Here is a 21,405-nt window from a genome sequence, read left to right on the forward strand (position 1 = left end):
ACTAACCTAATTCTACCCCCTAACCCTCCCTTAGGGGTGCCTAACCGTAACCTCCCCCCAAGTGCCTAACCCTAACCCCCCCTTCCCCTAGCCTAAACCTAACGCTCCCAGGGGGGTGTCTAACCCTAAGTCACCACGGGAGCCCTAAACCTAACGCCTGTCATTAGTACCACGCCGGGATTAGAGTGTCTGGAAGTCGGCGGTCGGCATTTAGACCATCGGCTTCCAGACTACATCCCCTGTAGTAATAATACAGGGACGTGACTGGGGAGGTGAGAGGGATCTGGGAGTGTCACAGTGACATCACTTATATCTATAGTAATAATACAGGGACATGACTGGGGAGGTGAGGGGATCTGGGAGTGTCACAGTGACATCACTTATATCTATAGTAATAATACAGGGACATGACTGGGGAGGTGAGGGGATCTGGGAGTGTATACAGTGATAGTGTCTTCCCTCATGCACAGGATTACACAGTAGTGAAGAAGACATTCGGTCAGTGTGAGACACCCAGTAGCCATCCCTGTGTGTCAGGAGGACTAAGCAGGACCCAGAGCCCCATCACGGTGCCTCCACCTCACTCACTGATACATGAGAGAGACAATGACCAGAAGATCCTGGAACTCACCAACAAGATCATTCAGCTGCTGAGTGGAGAGGTGACTGCTGGAAATGGGACATTATACAGTAACACCAGGGGATGTGTCTGGGTGATGACTGTATCATTGTGTGTCAGGTTCCTATAAGGTGTCAGGATGTCACTGTCTATGTCTCCATGCAGGAGGAGAAGTATATAGAGGAACACAGGGGTCTGTACAAGGACATGATGATAAATAATCACCGGCCCCTCACATCACTGGGTAAGAGGAGACTGTCATGTATTGTACAGGGGAGAGCAGGTATGGGGGCCCCCTATATACTCACATCACCTGATAATCACATATATACAATGTACTCAGTCACTGTGTGTCTCCTACAGATGGACCCAGTAACAGAAATACCCCAGAGAGATGTCCCCGTCCTCTTTATTCCCAGCACTGTACAGAGGAGAATCACAGGATCCCACAGGAGCATCAGGTAGGTGGGATTTAGGGTCTCGCCATATAACATAGCATAGTTCATTATGATCAGTAGAGCAGCTTTGTGCTTATACACTGTTAATCTTCTCTTTCATCTCAATAAATGTATTGTATTTGGCCTACATAGAGTGTGTAGCAATACTTTCAGAGATTAGTATATACTGACAGGGAATAAATGTATATGGAGGTTCTTTTTCTTCTGTTTAGACAGCTTTCATCAGAGAACTAAGTGGCTTATTATCAATTAAATCAGAAATGATTAATCTACCATTAATTATTATATGGGTTTATTAGGGTGAAGATCTGACTAATATTAAGGCAGAATATATAGAGGGAGAAGAAGAAACATATATGACTGATATGAAGGCAGAAGATATAGAGGGAGAAGAAGAGACGTATGTGACTGATATGAAGGCAGAATATATAGAGGGAGAAGAAGAAACATATATGACTGATATGAAGGCAGAAGATAGAGAGGGAGAAGAAGAGACGTACGTGACTCATATGAAGGTAGAAGATATAGAGGGAGAAGAAGAGACGTATGTGGCTGATATGAAGGCAGAAGATATAGAGGGAGAAGAAGAGACGTATGTGACTGATATGAAGGCAGAAGATACAGAGGGGGAAGAAGAGACGTATGTGACTGATATGAAGGCAGAATATATAGAGGGAGAAGAAGAGACGTATGTGGCTGATATGAAGGCAGAAGATATAGAAGGAGAAGAAGAGACATATGTGAGGGGTGATCAGCAGTGTAAGGAGGAGGAAATCCTTACAGATATCAGCGCAGGTGAGTACTAAACACTTATTACATAAATGCATCACATATGCTCCTTGCTCATTCAGTACTACTACCTCTTATTCTTCACCCTTCGATTATCTTCCTAGTACGCTACACTTGTGACATTACCCATAATCCTCCTTGTACACTACCCTGTTACATTACCAATGATTCTCCGTGTTTAATAATACCTGGATAATTGATAGTTACTCTGTGTATACTAACACTGCAATTCTGATTGCCTACGTGATCCAGCCTGTGTACTAGTGATACAAATACTTACGTAACATGTAATTCTACATGTAATAACATATGTGTGAATGTGACATGAAGATGTGAGGTCACAGGTTATATGAGATAATACACCTATCCTGACACTATAACGTATCTGTAATGTATCCTGTGTAAGGCTAGTAAGGGGTAACGGCATCTTGCTGGCCAGAGACACCATCCGGCTCATGGAGATGGCGGCCAAGAGGCCTGGCTGGGGCTCCTCAGCGTTACATGCTCCCTTTCTAATGGCCTTGGCATCTCCTACTGATAACGCCTAGGACACGTAGGAGGATATATGGAGTTAAGTTGGATCACTTCTCACACAATACCGAGGCACTTACAGGCCATTTTCTCTTTTTATCCAATGGAGACCGTACACGCAATTGGATGACAAAGACTCCCACGCCAAGTCAGCGTTATCGTATTACCTCCAGCCCACCGCTTGCCTCCGGTACCGTCTTTGTGTGAACATGTATGCACACCTATGCAAATATCCGAATATGGATTGATGAAGATTATTTATATCAAATGTCCAACAGAGCTATTGCACTTATATGACAGGTTTACATCAGTCACTCTGTAACAGATAAAACACAGGGTAACACAACTACAGTACGACACCGGTGACCACTTAGGGCTCTAATTCTCTATAACCAGGCACTTGTCCCATTGCTGGTGCACTAGCCGCAGCGCACACACTGGTGACTACTTAGGGCTATGATTTTCTATAACCAGGCACCTGTCCCGTTGCTGGTGCACTAGCCGTGGCACACACACCTGTGACCACTTGGGACCATTATTCTGTATAATCCGGCACCTGTCCCGTTGCTGGTGCACTAGCTGCGGCACACCGGTGTAAAATAACAGAACTAGTGCGCAGGCTGTGCTTGCAACAGTGTTTTCAGTAACAGTTTTGCCCTAGGATGACTACAGCATTTTTTACATACACAGTATGGCTGGGTACACACTCTGCAACCCGCCAATATGACGCCCAATGGTGCAAATTAACAAAATATCAGGTGGTTGCTACACACTGCATGATCCAGTGATCGACCGCCAGATATATACTTTACCGCCACCATTGACTTTTCCAGCGTCGGCAGCTGGGTCGCTCCATCGGCCGTTCATGAAGGCTGATGGGACGACCCCAATGAACGACCCGCGGGAGCGCGCATAGTGAGTACACTTTAGACAATGTGCCTGATATGTCGGCCTGATCATCTAGTGTGTACTCAGCTTATCAGTACATACATGGATATATAGTTAAAACATATTACACTTAACATATCATACAGGATAAACAGATGAGCGCAAGTTCCAGAAGGCTTAACATTTATTTGAAGATGTAGAAATTGGAGATCTGAGGAACATAAAGTGGTGTCATCTGTTCTCCGTATGACTTAACACCTTTTGTTATGGAATATTCAGTTATTGGTATCACTCATATAGTAGGAGTTTCTGTCCTTTAGAGATATTGAGATGAGGATATGGACCATGCCTCATGGGCAAAGGGGAACGTGGGACTTTCTACTTCAGGGTCCATAGGGTATCCACAGGATACCTTGGGGTATAGGTGATGACGTCAGTCTTCAGGCACCACAGAGTTAAAGTTTTCAGCCTCCCAGGATGCATCCCCAGATGTTTTGGACCATGGCCGGATCCAAGGGGATGCAGGTAAGCATCGGGGTCCCGCGGTGGGTCCCCGCTGGTCACATGGTCCTGAGTCCCCAGGCAGGGGGCTCCCTGGGGACTGGCTGCAGCGTGGAGCCAGGCGACCAACCTGCGCTTCCACTACCCCCTGGGACAGCGGGCCGCTGCTGAGCGGCATGCGCTGCGGCGTCCCAGGGGTTAAATGCATGCCAGGGGAGCGCGCTTTCCCTGTCTCACAGCCGGCGCCTCCCCTGCTGCACACAGCCTCTCTGCTCTGCCTGATTGGCCACAGTGTGTCAGCTGTCCTCCCCAGGCCGGCCTCCTTCATCTTCTGCTCCTCGGTGGCCATCTTTAAAGCATAGTGAACACTGCTGGAAGCCTGTGAGCGGTGGCATTGCGGTCTGGGTCCCCCAGCATACCTCTCCTCTGTTTGTTACAGGTCAGTGTATGCAGCGCTGAGTCCTACCAGCCTGAGGGTCTGAGTAGTTGAGAACCAGCGCTAATAGTGCAGGGATTTGTTTCTTCTGCATTGTATGTGACTGAACTGCTAGCCTGCTGTCTGTACTTTCACTTTCTACTGTCAGCTTTATTACTGTCCCTGATCTTGCTCTTCTCAAAGCCCTTGCGGTGCGCGGTGTGCAGGGTGTTATTCACACTATACCAATACGTATAGGTGTGAGTGTCACATACTTACCATCATGTCTGAGACTGATTTTCCTCTCCAGCTCATGTGTACTAAATGTAAGGTACCAATAGCGGAGGGGGAGGGTAACGCGGAGGGGTTATGCCCCCAGTGCCTGGCACTGTCACGGCCGATTATGGTCATGGTCCCGGTACAGGAACCTCCCTGGGCTTGTTTCGCTAAGGCGCTTACAACCCTTGTGGGCCAGCTAGCTCCGCCACCTGCGTTTACCCAGACGGGTTTGTCCCAGCAGTCAGTGGTGTCGTCACCCATGCGGGAGTTCCCGAGACAATTGATGGTACCCCACAGTCTCCCTGTCCCTTCCCAGGTTTCTCCGGAGCCTGCGTGGGTTAATACTCTTAACTACATCGGTTCAGCATTTGTCCGATGTTTTACAGGGGGAGTCTGTGTTGCGGCCTCATAACGGCCGGTGGCGTCTTTATCTGCTCCTTATGGGGATGACGATGAGACGTCAGATCATGGGGAGATTCTGGATCTATCTGACCAAGAACCTCTCCGTACCAAAGAGCCGGACGCTAAGTCCAAGGTGTATATCCCTGGTCTTATTCGAGCGGTCCGCTCGGCTTTAGTTTTTGAGGATATTAATCCTTTGGTGGCCACATTCATATATGCCTTTTTAAGGATATTGAGGGTGAGGCTACGGTGTTCCCTCTTTCTGATCAATTAGTGGATCATTTAGAGGAGGCGTGGAAAAATCCAGGTAAACGGTTTCAGCCCCAGAGACGCTTAGCCGTGGCTTATCCGTTTGCGGTCAATTATTTTTCTAAGCGGGAATCCCCTATGCAAGTGGATTCACATGTCACACGCCTAGTCAAAAGTGCCACGTTGCCTATGCCTTCGATGTCATCCTTGAAGGATGTCACTGACCGCAAGGTGGAGATCTGCCTCAAATCCGTTTATTCCCTTGCAGGGAAGCATCCAGACCGGCTCTGGCCGTGTGTTGGGTAGCCAGAGCTATGGAGCGCTGGGCGGATAATTTGGAGGCGTTTTTGGACTCTGACTGTTCAGCTGAACAGACCGAGTTGGTGGGCAATCTCCGAGACTCGGCCACTTACATTAATGAAGCGGCCTTAGATATTTGTATGCTCACCTCTAGGATCTCCTCTGCAGCCGTGGCTGCTCGTCGCACCTTATGGTTGCGTTCTTGGAAAGCGGACGCGGATTCCAAAAAGGGATTAGAAGGTCTGGACAGGTACTATTTGGTCCAGATCTGGACAAAATTGTAGTTACGTTGGCAGCAGCAAAATCTGCATGTCTTCTGTCTGCTACGATTCCTTCTAGTGCTGGTGGGTCGTCCTTTTGGCCTCACAGGGCCCAAGGTAGGCCTAAAGTACAGTCCTTTCCACGGCAGGCTGGGGCCAAGAAATTGTCCAAGCCCAAGAAACAGGTCTGGAGTACCAGACGTCCGGCTCCTAGGTCAGATAACAAACCTGCGGCCTGACGGTCCAGGCCTCCTTTTGGGGGACCCCAAAGTGGGGGGCGCCTGCTTCAGTTCGCCCGGTGCTGGTCGCAGTGCATGTTCCAATTTCCCAGAGGGGCCTGGGTTTCTATTCCATTCTATTTTTGGTGCAGAAACCCAATGGGTCTTACCGTTCAATACTAAACCTAAAGGCACTCAGCAAGTCCTTGAGGGTGCCTCTGTTTTGGATGGAGACCCTGCGGTCCATTATTCTGGCACTGGAACCTGGGGACTACATGGTGTCATTGGACATCCAGAACGCTTACCTGCATATCCCTATTCTTTTGCGCCATCAGCAGTTCCTCAGATTGGCAATCTGCAACGAACATTTCCAGTTCCGGGCACTGCCTTTTGGCCTGGTGACTGCTCCACGGGTATTCACCAAGGTCATGGCGGCTCTCCTGCGGACGCAGGGAGTCCGACTGTTGCCTTATCTGGACGACCTCCTGTTGATAGCGGGGTCTCCAGAGCTTCTTTTACACCATCTGGATCTGACGATTGCGGTACTGCAACATCACGGCTGGTTGACAAACTGGCAGAGGTCCACTCTCACCCCGTCTCAGAGGATCCTGCACCTCGGGGCCTTATTGGACTCCAGGCAGCAGTGAATCTTTGTGATGGAGGAAAAGATCCTTGCTTTGTAGTTGAGGGTGCGCAGTTGTCTGCAGTGTCGTCGAGTGTCGATACACTTGGCAAAGAGGTTATTGGGCTCAATGGTGTCGGTATTCGACATGGTGGAGTACGCCCAATTTCACTCCAAACCTCTGCTGCTATTGATCCGGTCCAGATGGAATGGATTGCCTCAGTGTCTCAAGTCCCAGACGATGGGGCTCACTCCGGATGTTCGCCTGTCTCTAACCTGGTGTTTGCAGACGACCCACCTCAACAAGGGTCGCCCGTTCTGGGTGGCGAACTGGGTCCTGTTAACAACGGACGCCAGTCTCCGGTGCTGGGGAGCTGTCACGGGTCCACACTTGTTTCAGGGCAGGTGGACTCGGGCGGTAGCAGAGCTTCCAATAAACATTTTGGAGCTCCATGCGGTGTCAAGAGCTCTCCAGCGGGCACAGCCGGTTCTCCAGGGTCACCCTGTGCAGGTCCCGTCGGACAACGCCACCACGGTGGCCTATTTAAACCAGCAAGGAGGAACCGGGAGAGTGGTCTTTATACCAGGACGTCTTTCGGAGTCTGGTGGACAAGTGGGGTCTTCCAGAGATAGACCTCATGGCGTCCCGGCACAACAACAAGTTGCCGGTGTACGGGTCTCGAACAGGAGACGAAAAGGCGTCTCTGGTGTATGCCCTGTCCGTCTAGTAGACGTTCCAGTTTGCCTACCTTTTCCCTCCGTTTTCCCTTCTTCCGTGGGTATTACGGAAATTCAAATCAAGAAGGAGGTACGCTACTGTTGATAGCTTCCGAGTGGCCCAGACGGCACTGGTTCTCCGACCTCCAGAGTCTGTCAGTAGACGTTCCTCTGAGGTTACCATTACGACCGAATCTGCTGTCATAGGGTCCTTGTCTTCACCCGGACCTGACTCGGTGTGGCTGTTGAAACGGTCATGCTAAGGTCCAGAGGGTTTTTCTTGCTCCGTGGTGCAAACCATACTAAGAGCTCGTAAACCTTCCTCGGCAAGAATCTACCATCGTGTGTGGCATACTTTCTTCCGGTGGTATAGACCTAGAGGGTATTCCCTTAGGGAGTTCCGCCTGTCTAGGGTGTTGGCTTTCCTACAGGCTGGACTGGATCATGGGCTTCGCCTGGCTTCTCTGAAAGTGCAGGTGTCTGCCCTGTCAGTCTGGTTTCATCGTAGGATTGCTGCGCTCTCTGATGCACACCTTTATGCGAGGTGTTCTTCGCATTCAGCCACCTTTTGTTCCACCGGTGGCGCCTTGGAATTGGGCTGTGGTCCTGAGAGTTCTCTAGGGACCGCCGTTTGAACCACTGGACTCAGTGGACTTTAAATGGCTTACAGCTGAAACCATATTCCTTCTGGCCATTGCCTCGGCCAGACGGATTTCGGATTTAGGGGTTCTCTCTTGTAGACCCCCTTTTCTGATTTTTCATAGGAATAGGGCGGTGCTTCGCACTCGTCCGGGATTCCTTCCCGAAGTGGTATCCAGTTTTCACATCAATGAAGAAATTGCTGTGCCGGCTTTCAATTCACCTGGACTTTCAGTGGGTGACACCACTTGGGATGTTGTGCGGGCATTGAGAATTTATGTTGACCGCACTTCTTCTTTTAGGAAGTCGGACGGCTTGTTTGTCCTCTATGGCTTCCGTAAAAAGGGTTGGCCTGCTTCAAAGTAGACTTTGGCAGGCTGGATTCGTATGGCAATTTCAGAAGCTTATTTTCATGAAGGTCTTCCAGTTCCCTCCTTGGTGAGGGCTCATTCCACTAGGTCTGTGGGTCCTTCGTTTGCAGCTAGACGTGGTGCCTCTGCAGTTCAGATCTGCAAGGCTGCTACGTAGTCTTCTGTCAATACCTTTGTGAGGTATTACGCTTTTGACATATTTGCCTCTCAGGATGCTTCCTTCGGGCGGCGGATTCTCCTCTCAGCACAGGAGCGTCCCCACCCTTAAAGGATACTGCTTTGGGACATCCCCAAGGTATCCTGTGGATACCCTATGGACCCTGAAGTAGAAAATATGAGATATGGTAAGAACTTACCCTTGTTATCTCTATTTCTACGAAGTCCATAGGGTTCCACAGGACTCCCGCCCTGGCGCACCTGTACTGCAGATGGGCTTTATTCTGGTCACCGGTTTTTCCGTCTCCCTATGGTGAGAATGTGATTCTTGTGAGTGTCCAGATTTTTTTCTTCTCTCTCTTTCTTCTCCTCCTCCGGCCTATGGCTTGTGACGTAACTGAGATGCCTTGGCCCGGGGGCGGGGTATAGGAGAGGGACCCAGATGCATCCTGGGAGGCTCAAAACTTTAACTCTGTGGTGCCTGAAGACTGACGTCATCACCTATACCCCAAGGTATCCTGTGGAACCCTATGGACTTCGTAGAAATAGAGATAACAAGGGTAAGTTCTTACCATATCTCATATTTTTCAGGATGACTATGTTAATAAAGTAGTAGAGTTTACAGATAATTTACACCCACACTACTCAGCCACATATTGAAGAATTGGAAACTGGCACTGGTAGATGCTGGATTGAGCAATTGCTAAATGTAAGGATCGGGAAGGAGTTTGTTAATCTATAAGCCTTGGACCCTTCCTACAGAGTGTCGGTAATCGTATGTGTACAGCGACTAAGAATGACTTATCTCACATTTGCTTCAGCTTAGTAATTATAATAACATGAATCATGTTATATGGAAGATCTTCTATGGCAACATAAGTGGAGATCATGTTCTGGTGAGATGGAGTACACGTAGCTTTGTGCTGGTGAGATGGAGGAGTACACGTAGCTTTGTGCTGGTGAGATGGAGGAGTACACGTAGCTTTGGGCTGGTGAGATGGAGTACACATAACTTTGGGCTGGTGAAATGGAGGAGACCCATAGCTTTGTGCTGGTGAGATGGAGGAGTACACATAGCTTTGTGCTGGTGAGATGGAGGAGTGCACGTAGCTTTGGGCTGGTGAGATGGAGGATTCCACGTAGCTTTGGGCTGGTGAGATGGAGGAGTATATGTAGCTTTGGGCTGGTGAGATGGAGGAGTATATGTAGCTTTGTGCTGGTGTGATGGAGGAGTACACGTAGCTTTAAGCTGGTAGATGGAGGAGTACAAGTAGCTTTGTGCTGGTGAGATGGAGGAGTACACGTATGCTTTGGGCTGGTGAGATGGTGGAGTACACATAGCTTTGGGGTGATGAGATGGAGGAGTACATGTAGCTTTGTGCTGGTGAGATGGAGGAGTACACGTAGCTTTGGGCTGGTGAGATGGAGGAGTGTCACGACCAGGGTTTCTCGACATGGTGGTCGACGGGTATTACCTGTGAGGTCACTGTAGATGGGGCGACTGGCGGCGGTGCTGGCGTGTGGCGAGGGACATTGGCTGTGCGTTGTTCTGCGCGGGCATGCTGTCATGTTGGGCTGGTGAGGCCTGGCAGTGCTTCCGTTCCGTTTGGCCTGGGCGCTGCCATCTTGCCTCCGGCCATGTGATTTGCTTGCCCAATCCTGGTTTGTCACATGCTCTCTCTGGCCAGTCACGGCACAGCACTTGGTATTTAGGGAGATTCAGAGCCTCACTTCATTGCCAGTGCAACGTGTTTCTCAGCATAGCTGAGAGAGAGTTCCCTGTGCTCTCCACCTGTTACCTGTGAAACGCTACCTGCCTGTCTGCTCCAATCCCGCTGGACTACCCAGCATCCTCCATTACCTTCCCCTTGCCTGAGTACCTGAGTCCTGCTGTTCACCCTGCACCTTGCCTCCACTGATACTCTGCTGGATATTTCTTCCTCAGTCTGCATTCTTCATTAATCAGTCACCACCTGGACAGTTCCCCTTGTCTGCCACTACTTGGATATTTACTATTAACCAGTCACTACCTGGACATTTTCCATTGCCTGTCACTAACTGGACTTTTTCCTATTTGCCTTACTATAGCTCCCAAGTGCACTTTAGTGCTATACCCGGACTTTCTGTTTTACCACATTCATGTCTGTTAAGCCACTCATTAAAAACTCCACATTTACTTTTAAACCTGCTTCAGTGTCTGCTCCTATTACCACCCCGGGTCCACAACAAAACCAGAACCTCACAAGGAGTACACATAACTTTTGTGCTGGTGAGATGGAGGAGTCCGGTAGCTTTGTGCTGGCATGATGGAGGAGTCCCGTAGCTTTGTGCTGGCGAGATGGAGGTGTACACGTAGCTTTGTGCAGGCGTGATGGAGGAGTACACGTAGCTTTGTGCTGGTGACATGGAGGAGACACCTAGGTTTGTTCTGATAAGATAGTGGAGTACATGTAGCTTTATGCTGGTCGAGATGGAGGAGTACACTTAGACTTGTGCTGGTGAGATGAACTTACATAGCTTTTCTTTATTGTTTAGCTTTATCCACAATAACCTGACGCAATGATCAGGCTTTTGCTGACTAATAGAAATGGTATGATTGTTGTGACCCAGAGGGTAATCAGGTAGATAATTGTGAGGAACTACTAGTAACGTCCAGGCAGAAAGTCCCGCAACAGTCTTGAGGACTGGAATACTTGGCGAGGTGTGGCCTATGGACCAAGTAGCAGCCGTTGGGCTGTGTAGCAGCCTTGAGGGCTGGTATGCTTGGTGAGACGCAGCTTTTGAGCCGAGTAGCAGCCTTGAGGGCTAGTATACTTGGTGAGAGGCGGCTTTTTAGCCGAGTAGCAGCCTTTGGGCTGAGTTGTAGCCTTTGAGCTGAGTAGCAGCCTTGAGGGCTGGTATGCTTGGCAAGATGATGCTGGGATGCGCTAAATGCCGCCAGGATGACACTAGTGGTGGTATGCAAGATTGCGTGTCCTGGACGCTGAGGTGCGCCTAGTGCCGCCGGGATGACACTGGTGGTAGTACGCAAGATTGCGTACTCGGGATGCAAAAATGCGGCCTGTGCCGCTTAGATGACACAAACGGCAAAAAGCTGGTATGCGGACCATGCCGCCAGGGGGAATGTACCTGAAAGTCTCAAGGCACAATCTGCCGGATCTGTGTGTGCCTCCTGGGTTGGCAGCGCGGCACGGAGCTTGTGATTGGGCAGCTGTGTAAGGCTCTCATCCGGTTATCTGTCCATACATTTACCATAATCTAGAGGGTTCCTTTGCATCCAGAGATGCCAGTTTTGGAAAGAAGGTGCTTTGCACTGCCTCCACTGAGCGTACTGCCCTTTTAGGCAGCTTTGGGGTGCCCCCAATGTGTTCCCAGTGTCCCCCAGTGTACTCTATCCTATCCTGTGGAACATTGCTAAATATAACTGCAGTGCTCCCAGCAGGCATGGCATATAGGTGGAGGACCAATGGTCAAGGGTTTGGATTTCAAATGCCTGCCATAACTATACACCAGCATATTCTTAATGGTGCGCAGTAGACTTAAAAAAAAATGTAAGTACAAAATCCTCTTACCCTTGTCAACTTATATGTCACTTATGTTACTGTACACACATCACCTGATAATCACATATATACAATGTACTCAGTCACTGTATGTCTCCTACAGATGGACCCAGTAACAGATATACCCCAGAGAGATGTCCCCATCCTCTATATTCACAGGATTGTACAGAGGAGAATCACAGGACCCCACAGGAGCATCAGGTAGGTGGGATTTAGGGTCTCGCCAACATACCACAGTGACTGTCACTATATAATCTGTAGAGAAGCTGTGTGTATGTCTTATACACTGTTATTAATGCTGCGGTGTTTGAATGATATCACATAGACACCGCTGTAGGGCCATGAGTTAGTAAACCAATAGGGCTTGTGTGTAGGTCTTGAATTGTGTGGAAGTCTATTCAGAGCACAAGGCTAATACATAATATTTCACTTACATACACTTGTATCAAGGAGAAGATTATCTTAAGAGAAATGATAAATGTGATTTGTATACATAAACTTGTATAAGGATCTTGCTTGTAGAGTCCTATAAATAAAACGCAGTAGGCTTGTGGTGTTGCTCAGGTAGTGATGTGTAGTCACAAAGTGGTAAGTGACCATCACAATCCAGGTAGCGAGAACACAGACTATGTGGCACAAGTGATCATGTTACTTACATCAATATATCCTATACAAGGGATAAATCCCATGGTTGTTTGCACCAGTGAGTCCTGTGTGATGGGCTCAGAAGTTCTTGTTTTGAGCAGTGACTCCAGCGATAGTCTCTTACAATCTGGCACTTCCGTGTTAGACATGATGTGTCACTAAGAAGTGATAATCTGTAGTCCGCTGGTGTTCGGTTGTTTTTGCTGAGGTCTCACTAATCAGTTGGTAAAGTGTGAGCTGTCCCCGTTCTTCTACCCAATGTCTTTCCGAGCTGTAGTGATTTAAGGGCCTGATTCAGAGCCGAACGCTCTGACCAGAGCACTCGCTCTGAATCAGGGCCCTCCTACCTGTTTCTGGAGCGGCCTCATGGACGCTTGTATAGCTGTGGGTTACCACCCACAGCTATAGCGAGCGCCCATGTTGATGCTCGCGATGGTCAAGACCCTGCGGTAGGGTCTCGCTGCTGCAAGCCCAGGAGTGATTTTGGCTCTATCAGAGCCAAAATCACTCCTACTGACATCACTAGTGATGTCAGTGGGGCCGGACTCAGACAGTAGGCGTTCCCATGGGAACGCCTCCGTCTGGCAGCCACGCCCACGGCACGCCCACCAAAGGGGGCGTGCTGTCACTCACCATGGACAGCACGCCCCCTTTGGTGCGAGACCCCGAGCGACGTATTCCTCGTCGCTCGCTGGGTCTTGTGCATGCGCCAAACATCGACCCGCTTGCGAGCGAACTTCCCTAGCGAGCGGGTCTGAATGACCCCCTAAGGTCAATAATTAGACCAATCCCAGCAAATGTTCTGTTGCAATTAGAGGTAGAATTCTGTAAATATTCCTTTTTAATGGATTGTGGTAACGATACTGTAAGAGTTTAGTATACTCTGGCAGGGGGTAATAGTATATGCAGGTTAGTGTTCCAGATTAGTGTCATTCCAGCGCGTTGCAGCTTTTCATGATTTTCATCAGAGATCAGACTGGCTTAATGAATGAAGTCAGACTTTATTAAACTGTTATTTCATGGGTTATTTAGGGTAAAGATCTGACTGTAACCAAGGTAGAGGGAGAAGAAGAGACATATATGATGGGTGATCAGCAGATCCCTACAGATATCAGCACAGGTGAGTAATAAACACTTATTACAGAAATGAGTCAGATATTCTCCTTGCTCAGTCACGGCAACAATCTCTTATTCTACACATTCCTCTGTGTTGTGGGTATCTGACGTGATCTTGAGCTTACAGAATCCACTTGCCGAGTGTTTTGCCCGCAACAGCCACTTTTCCTGGAACTACTATTGTTCACTGGTACTTGTCGGCCATCAGGACTTCAACTGTAAGTAGTGTAAGCTCAAGATCACAGACACATATTTAAAGGGAACTAGACACACCAGAGAAAATACTAAAGCTAGTATTCTAGAAAACAGCAAGCCAGATTCTCAGTATAGCACTGGCACTTTGTACTGAAGAGTATGCTCGCCCATTAGTACTGATAAATGTTTTGCTGAACAATTCTTTCATATAGCAATAGCAAATGAATGACAAATTATAAGTTTTCTGAATGCACAGATAAATGCTATGTTGAAAAATACTGAACAGTTCTTTCAAATAGCACAGGTATTTTCCACAGTAGAAAATTGCTAGTAAACAAGTACTTTGGACAGCAGCAAGCTATTGAGTAGATCTTCATAGTACTCCAGATTAGTTGTACTGTAATGAAATGCAAAACTGTTCTTTTTACTAGGCACAAATATGCTCTATCTGCCTGTGTCATTTGGAAAACCTGTTAACTGCTATTTAGTTTTACAATAGATAAATACCAGTTAACAGGTAAAGTGGCACAGGCAGATGAACTTCACTGTACAGCTGAGAGCAGTAATCCATGTATGCATCAGCACAAGATAGAATCAGACGGGTTACAACCTACAAAGCAGTATCCAGGGAAACTCCCTTTAAGGGCTGAACAAGCAATCAGCACCAAAGAATCAAGCAAGACTAACTGCAGCAGCAGCAATCTGGAGTCAGAACGAAGCCCAACACGATGAAACCTAGTCTGCACAACTGACTGGTTGCCAGGAGACATAATTAAAGCTCACAAAACAAACCTGACCATGAGCTACTAAGCTGTGCTTATTCCAGGTTCTAACACTTATTACAGATAGATTCACATATTCACTGTGTTCTTCACTACAACAATCTCTTATTCTACACCCTCCTCGGTCAGTACAAACTAATGAGTAAAATGTATCTGCCCAGTGGGGGTCAGGAGCCATCAGTGCCTATTATACTGCTGATGTCACTGTGTGTTAACAGCCCATAGACCAGTACTGCCCTAGCTGCTGTCTACCTCCTCCCTACCCCCACAGCACTGTCCCCAGTACTGCCTGCCCCTAACCCCCTCAATACTGCCCCAGCTGATTTCTACCTTACCCCCCTACTCCTAGCACTGTCTGCCCCTAGCTCCATCCTTGCCCCCCAGCACTGTCCCAACTGCTATCTGCACTTAACCCCCTCCCTGCCCCCAGCACTGTCTGCCCTTACCCCCACTTCTCCATGCCTCTATCTCTACCCTAACTACTGCTTAATCCCCTGTACCAACTGCTTCCTGCCCCCAGCATTGTCCCATAAAATGAGATTGAACCCAGAAACAGTGAATTAGGACCTCCATTTTTTAAAGTGAGGGGTCCCTGGGACCCACAATTGTTTTCAGTCAGCATGATCACTGAGAAGTCATGAGTTCAATTCCAAACAAAGGCACGCTATCTATGTAGAGTTTTTATGTGCTTCATCCAACCTTCCTAAAATCATATCGGTAGGTTAATTTAGCTTCTGATACAAATTAACCCTAGTGTGAATGTGTGTCCATGTGGTGGGGAATATAGATTGTAAGCTCCACTGGGGCACGGCCTGATGTGAATGACTAAATATTCTCCGTAAAGTGTAGCATAGTATGAGGGGCGGGGCCTGGACAGTCATAGAGTAGGGCGCTAATCCTAGTGCTCTCTGGCCCATATAATCCTGTATACCCTATCCTGTAGCCTCCCGAGGACTGCTTTTGCCCTTACCTGATGTCTGATCACCTCCTGCTGCCCTGGGTGTGAATCTGACAGGTTCCTCTGCTCCGTAGCCAGGCCTCTGTCTCCTGTGAGTTCCGGGTGCCATCTTGGTGTTCACCTGCCAGCTTATCTACAGTCTCTGGAGATTTCCCCCCTGACGGCCGGCTTCTGTGTGCAGGGGGCAGACTCCTTAATCCCGCTGGTGTGTGGCTGTTTCCCTCCGGTTGCCTGTAGTGCTGCCTCACCGTCCGGACCTCCTTGGTGCTACGCCAATCTTCCCTGCTGGTCTCTGTATCAGACATCCTGGCTGCTGTTTAAAGGGCCGTTGCTGCTCCTTTGTGCCTGTCTCCTCAACATTGATCCTTTTGATTTTTCCTGGCCAGTTTGATGGATGCCCGTGGTTCCTGGAGGTTGTTCAGTCAGTATTGACCTGTCCTGCAAGAAACAAGATCCTGCTTTGTCCCTTTCTGGTGCTTTTATAACAATTTTGACCCTCAATCTGGTGCAGCCTTATAGCCCTGTTATCTGCTGTGGTACACCCTTCTGAACTTTAGTTCTTTGATACCTGCCTCCTATTCTGATCCTCCACCCTGCTGTTATTGAATTTCCTTGGGCATTATGGATCACCTTTTGCAAGCTATCATTGCAGCAGGACAACGGTTATCGGTTCGGATTGAGGTGCTACATGTGGATTTATCTCATATGCATCAAGATTTCTACTCTCCATCGATACCACATGTTGAGACTGTGCATTATGTTTCCTCCCCTGTAGCTGGTACTGCCTTTGACAATGTTAGGCCGATATCCTTAGCATCGTGGGGAGCCACTCGTTGCTATACACGAATGTGTGGACGTTTACATGATAGCCGGTTTTCCTGTTCCAGTATCCTCAATGGTCCATTACTTTTCCCTGAATTTTATATATCCTTTGTTCGAGGGTGGTTAGACACAGCTGTGGTTCCTATAAAGCTCCGTCTTACTATCCTGCCAGATGAGCCACGGATCCAGGATTTGCCGTCATTATGCTCTGTGTGCTTCTCTGTTTGTCCTTGGATGCGCTGGGACGAGACTGCACTCGTTACATTCCCACAGGAGGCGAAGGCATGGCCGGATTAATAATCTGCAGTCCATTATTTTGCCATACCATTTGTTCGATGTCTTTACCTTTTTGTATTACCGTATTTTTGTGTATTTAAAAAAAAAAATCTACATGGTTGATTTCATGCTCTTTTGATATAAATATATGTATACCAGTTCTTATTTTAAGGGACAAATCTGCCCTATTTAAGTCAAGGTCTCATTTAATTGCTCAGTTACTTGCATTATGTATGTATTGAGCACTTTATCTAAATATTTTTATATAACTCATTTCATGGGATTACCCTATTATGGTATGTTTGGTTTAAGGTCACTTATTTTAGTTGCCTACTGTATTTTGATTATGGCCATTTATATATTTGCCCCAGTCATGTATCCGATATTTATCCCTTATATCGAGGGGGGGGGGGTGTTAAAGGTAGTTTAGCGTATTTAGGGGGGGGGCATCATGAAATCCAGGTGTGTCTGAGTTGGGGTTAGGTTATACAGGGAGGGGGGTTATGGGGGAGGTTTGCTTTGGGTGTATATGTTTAGTTTTGTTATTTTAGTAGATCTGTTTAGCCTTTTATTTATTTTATTTTTTACAATTTTACTAATTAGATATGTGGTTAGTGTACCCAAATTCTATACTGACAGGGTATTTGTGTAAGATTTCCTATGTTTTTTTAATTTTTCTTATGTATTTTATATTTTTTACTAACCTCCGGCTCCAAGGACCCGAATGGCGCCTTCGGGTACTTGGAATGCTCTCCTTCTATTATTTGGGTTATCCTGTTCTGGATATTATGTCTAGAAATTGTACTCTGTCTGTCTGAAATGTCTACGTATGCCACATTTCTTTCCATGTTTGCCACATTTATTGTCATTGTTTTTTTTTTTGTTGGGTGTGTATTAAAATTTTTTATAAAAATTACTCAATTTAAAAAAAATAAATAAATAATGTAGCATAGTATGTATGCATTATATAAAGTACTGTGAATAATAAAAAATAGTTATTTTATTTCCAGCAGATGGATGCACAAGCAGGAATGCCTTGGAGGGACATGTAATCTTGTCTGAAGATATTAAAATAGAAGATAACATCACACAGGAATCTCCAGGAGACTGCCCCGTTATCCTAAATATACATCCACTACCTCACAGTACAGATATATCATCTGATTCTTATAATTATCAGGACTGTTCTCCTGATACCTCAACTTTTGTAATACATAGTGCAGCTTATACACCTGATAAAATATTTCCATGTTCTGAGTGTAGGAAATGTTTTACAAATAAATCAGACCTAAACAGACATAAGAGAAGTCACACAGGTGAGAAGCCATTTCCATGTCCTGAGTGTGGGAAATGTTTTACATATAAATCGTTTCTTGTTACACATCAGAGAAGTCACACAGGTGAGAGACCGTTTCCATGTTCTGAGTGTGAGAAATGCTTTACACAGAAATCAGCTCTTGTTAAACATCAAAGAAGTCACACAGGTGAGAGGCCATTTCCATGCTCTGAGTGCGGGAAATGTTTTTCACAGAAATCAGATCTTGTTATACATCGCAGACGTCACACAGGTGAGAAACCATTTAAATGCGGCGAGTGTGGGAAATGTTTTACATATAAATCATTTCTTGTTACACATAAGAGAAGTCACACAGGTGAGAAACCATTTATATGCTCTGAGTGTGGAAAAAGTTTTTCACAGAAATCATATCTTGTTAAACATCAGAGAAGTCACACAGGTGAGAAACCGTTTCCATGTTCTGAGTGTGGGAAATGTTTTACACAAAAATCAGATCTAGTTAGACATCAGAGAAGTCACACAGGTGAGAAACCGTTTCCATGTTCTGAGTGTGAGAAATGTTTTACACAGAAAACAGGTCTTATTAAACATCAGAGAAGTCACAGGTGAAATCACACAGGTGAGAAACCATTTCCATGTGCTGATTGGGAAATGTTTTACACAGAAATTGAAGTTTGTTAGAGTTGTAGCAACACTCCAGTTACACAGTATTTTAACATTTTAAGTTAACGATTCGCTGATAATTGGAATGTGTGCTTAATAATAAGACTGGAATAGATCACTTGGGTGACAATTACTGTATTTTCTTTAGTCTGTTCGATATCTGTATCACTCTCCACAGTAATAACAGATTATGTTGTTATATAGGGTCTACATTTTGCGTATTTTAGTCAAATACTCAAAAAGTAAAACAAAAAGGATTTTGTTTCGGGATCCCATGGCTATAATCCACTGTGTTTTTGGAATGGTGGATTAATGGTGAAGCACAAACCACAAAGTATTTCTTTGTGGTTAGAAATAAAAATATATTAAATATTAGCTTTCTTTTTACATTCTTGCAATTTTAATTTAAAAAATAAAAACCAAAAAACTTTTTTCTTTTTTTGAGAGATTATCATGGCCTTAGTAGAAATAAAGAAAATAATGATATTTTCTTGAACAAAAAAAGGCATTAATTGTGTGAGCACTGCATAAATAATACAAGTCAGAAAGACAATTATTGTCGGAACCTGTCACCACCACTGTAACTCTTATCGAGCAAATGAACATGTTCATATCTTCATCAAAACATCTAAGCAGGTAGCCCAACGTCCAGGGTTCCATTAATGTGCAGGTAAGATGCACTCACCTCCCAAATACAGAGGCTAACATCTAGGTGAGGACTGGTGTGTGAGCCCTCTGTATACATTAATGGCATATTGTCACAGCCAGTACCATGTATATTATGGGCAACACCAGCCATACATCGATCCTTAGCCTATATTGTAAGACTCAAAGAAAGAAGAGAGATAGTGGTGCTATGATACCCTGCAAAAATAAAAACAACTTGGTGAGATAAAGTATAATACATAACAATCTAATAGAATGTGCAATAAAAACAATTGAATAAGATGTACAATAAAATAATGTATCTAACACCAAATGTGTATACACTATCAAGTACTACTAGCTGTCCCTGGGATATAAACCGTTATAATCAATCCAAATTTCATTACTTTTTCCTTTTCAGATGTAAGTATAATTGCCCTGATGTATTTATCGGGAGGATTGAATTGTTTCTTAGTTCCTACAGGATTGCACAGTCTGTAATAACCAGGGGTATCCAAGGCTGAAAACAAATATCAGCAATAAATAAAAATATTAACAAAATAATGATCTCACCTGTCTGCTGGTAGCCGGATAACTCCCAACAGGTCTTCCAGTAGGGGAGGTTCTGTACCTCTCCACACTCACGGTGTTCAGTGTATTGTGAGAAAAACCTCTGTAGTTGGAGCTATTGACCACTGCTACCTGTGTGCAATTACCACTCTGGGTAAGTATAAGATTTAATTCTCAACGGGCATTGGATAATTCTATATATTCGTATCAGATAACGGCTATGTACACAGCAGGCAATAATGTGCAGGCACCATTGTAGAGAAACAGGGTATGGTAAAACTTTCCATGTGTGTGTGTATATATATATAATATATATAAAATGCACTAATCTATCGCACTGTTCAAACCCTTGTTGTTCCAATCTTCCATAATGTGTTCTGCCATGTTGTACATATATTTATAAGTCCCAAGTATGTTGTTTATGGATACACTGTGTACTATGTTCTGTTATTGTTATAATGTAATATTGTCAGTGTTAGAACATGTGAACCACATTCCATCTTAGCCCAGTCACTATTACAGTCCGGTGTCAGCAGGAGTAGTTATCCATCCTCTGCAGTGTAGTGTTAAGGGTCCATTGTGTAATATTGCCTAACAATGCTTTTACAAGAGTGTGTTTGTTGTCCTTTAGTAACCACTCACGGATAAGCAAATTAGCAGGCTGACTTACATTGTGTAGTGTATTCTGGGAGGCTTTGATGTAGAGTGAAGTTGAACACCTCCTTGTAGACTAAGGCTCTTCTGGGCATATAAGAAGGGGCTACCTACTCCTTGGCTAAGAGGTGATGCTCTACCGAGAGTTCGTTGTGGGACACGTCACATTGGAATGAATTGGACTTTGAACACTTGTCGTGGATTTTGTCTCTGCTGAAGGACTTCATATACATCCCTGCTAAATACTTACGTTGGCTTGCCGGCAGTCTGGGCCCAGCCACAGGACTTATTGGTCTCACTGCTTCATTAGTTGGATGTTGTTATTGCCAAATGTGCCGTGTTGTTTGTAATCTGTTCTACAGAATAAAACATTATTCGGTGTTCATCTGTTACAGTGTTGGAGTGATCTACGCACCCTGTATCCTCACAATTGCTATTACATAACCGAATCCCAGGGTGATACTGTTGGGTGAAAATGTTCGTGCAGACCCTTTCAGTGTGTGGACGTGCCGCAGACATGTCCTGGGTCTCAGTGCAAATAGCAGCCACCTTTGGATGTTCATACAAGGTTCATCTGATGGTGTGGGCAGTCACAAAATATTAAAGCTGACGCGTTTCTCTGCCCAGTGAAGCTGGCAATTTCCTCAGAAGGATATGTTATCTCGAAGGCCCATCTGTAGGTGTTTTAAATCCTCAAATATCGGGTTTATTTAATTCTATAATTGGTCTACCTGTGAAATTTGATCCTATCCCTGCCGTTGTATACAGAGACAAAGATTTTCTTAACAGTTTTTTAATGGTATAT

The 21,405-nt window shown here is 45.9% G+C and overlaps 1 protein-coding gene across 1 annotated transcript; it reads left to right on the forward strand.

Moving 5' to 3' along the window:
* Nucleotides 1-407: 407 nt before the first annotated feature.
* On the forward strand, nt 408-21,094 carry LOC148442527 (uncharacterized). The gene is made up of 7 exons (XM_088463843.1): nt 408-662; nt 785-863; nt 983-1,080; nt 1,377-1,872; nt 12,081-12,178; nt 13,655-13,742; nt 17,785-21,094. The coding sequence occupies exons 1-7, from the start codon at nt 408-410 to the stop codon at nt 18,675-18,677; spliced, it is 2,007 nt and encodes a 668-aa protein (XP_088319969.1). The 3' UTR covers nt 18,678-21,094.
* Nucleotides 21,095-21,405: the final 311 nt, after the last annotated feature.

Source organism: Taudactylus pleione, unplaced genomic scaffold (genome assembly GCF_031769625.1).
Source record: "Taudactylus pleione unplaced genomic scaffold, aTauple2 ptg001472l, whole genome shotgun sequence".
NCBI classification, from domain to species: domain Eukaryota; kingdom Metazoa; phylum Chordata; class Amphibia; order Anura; family Myobatrachidae; genus Taudactylus; species Taudactylus pleione.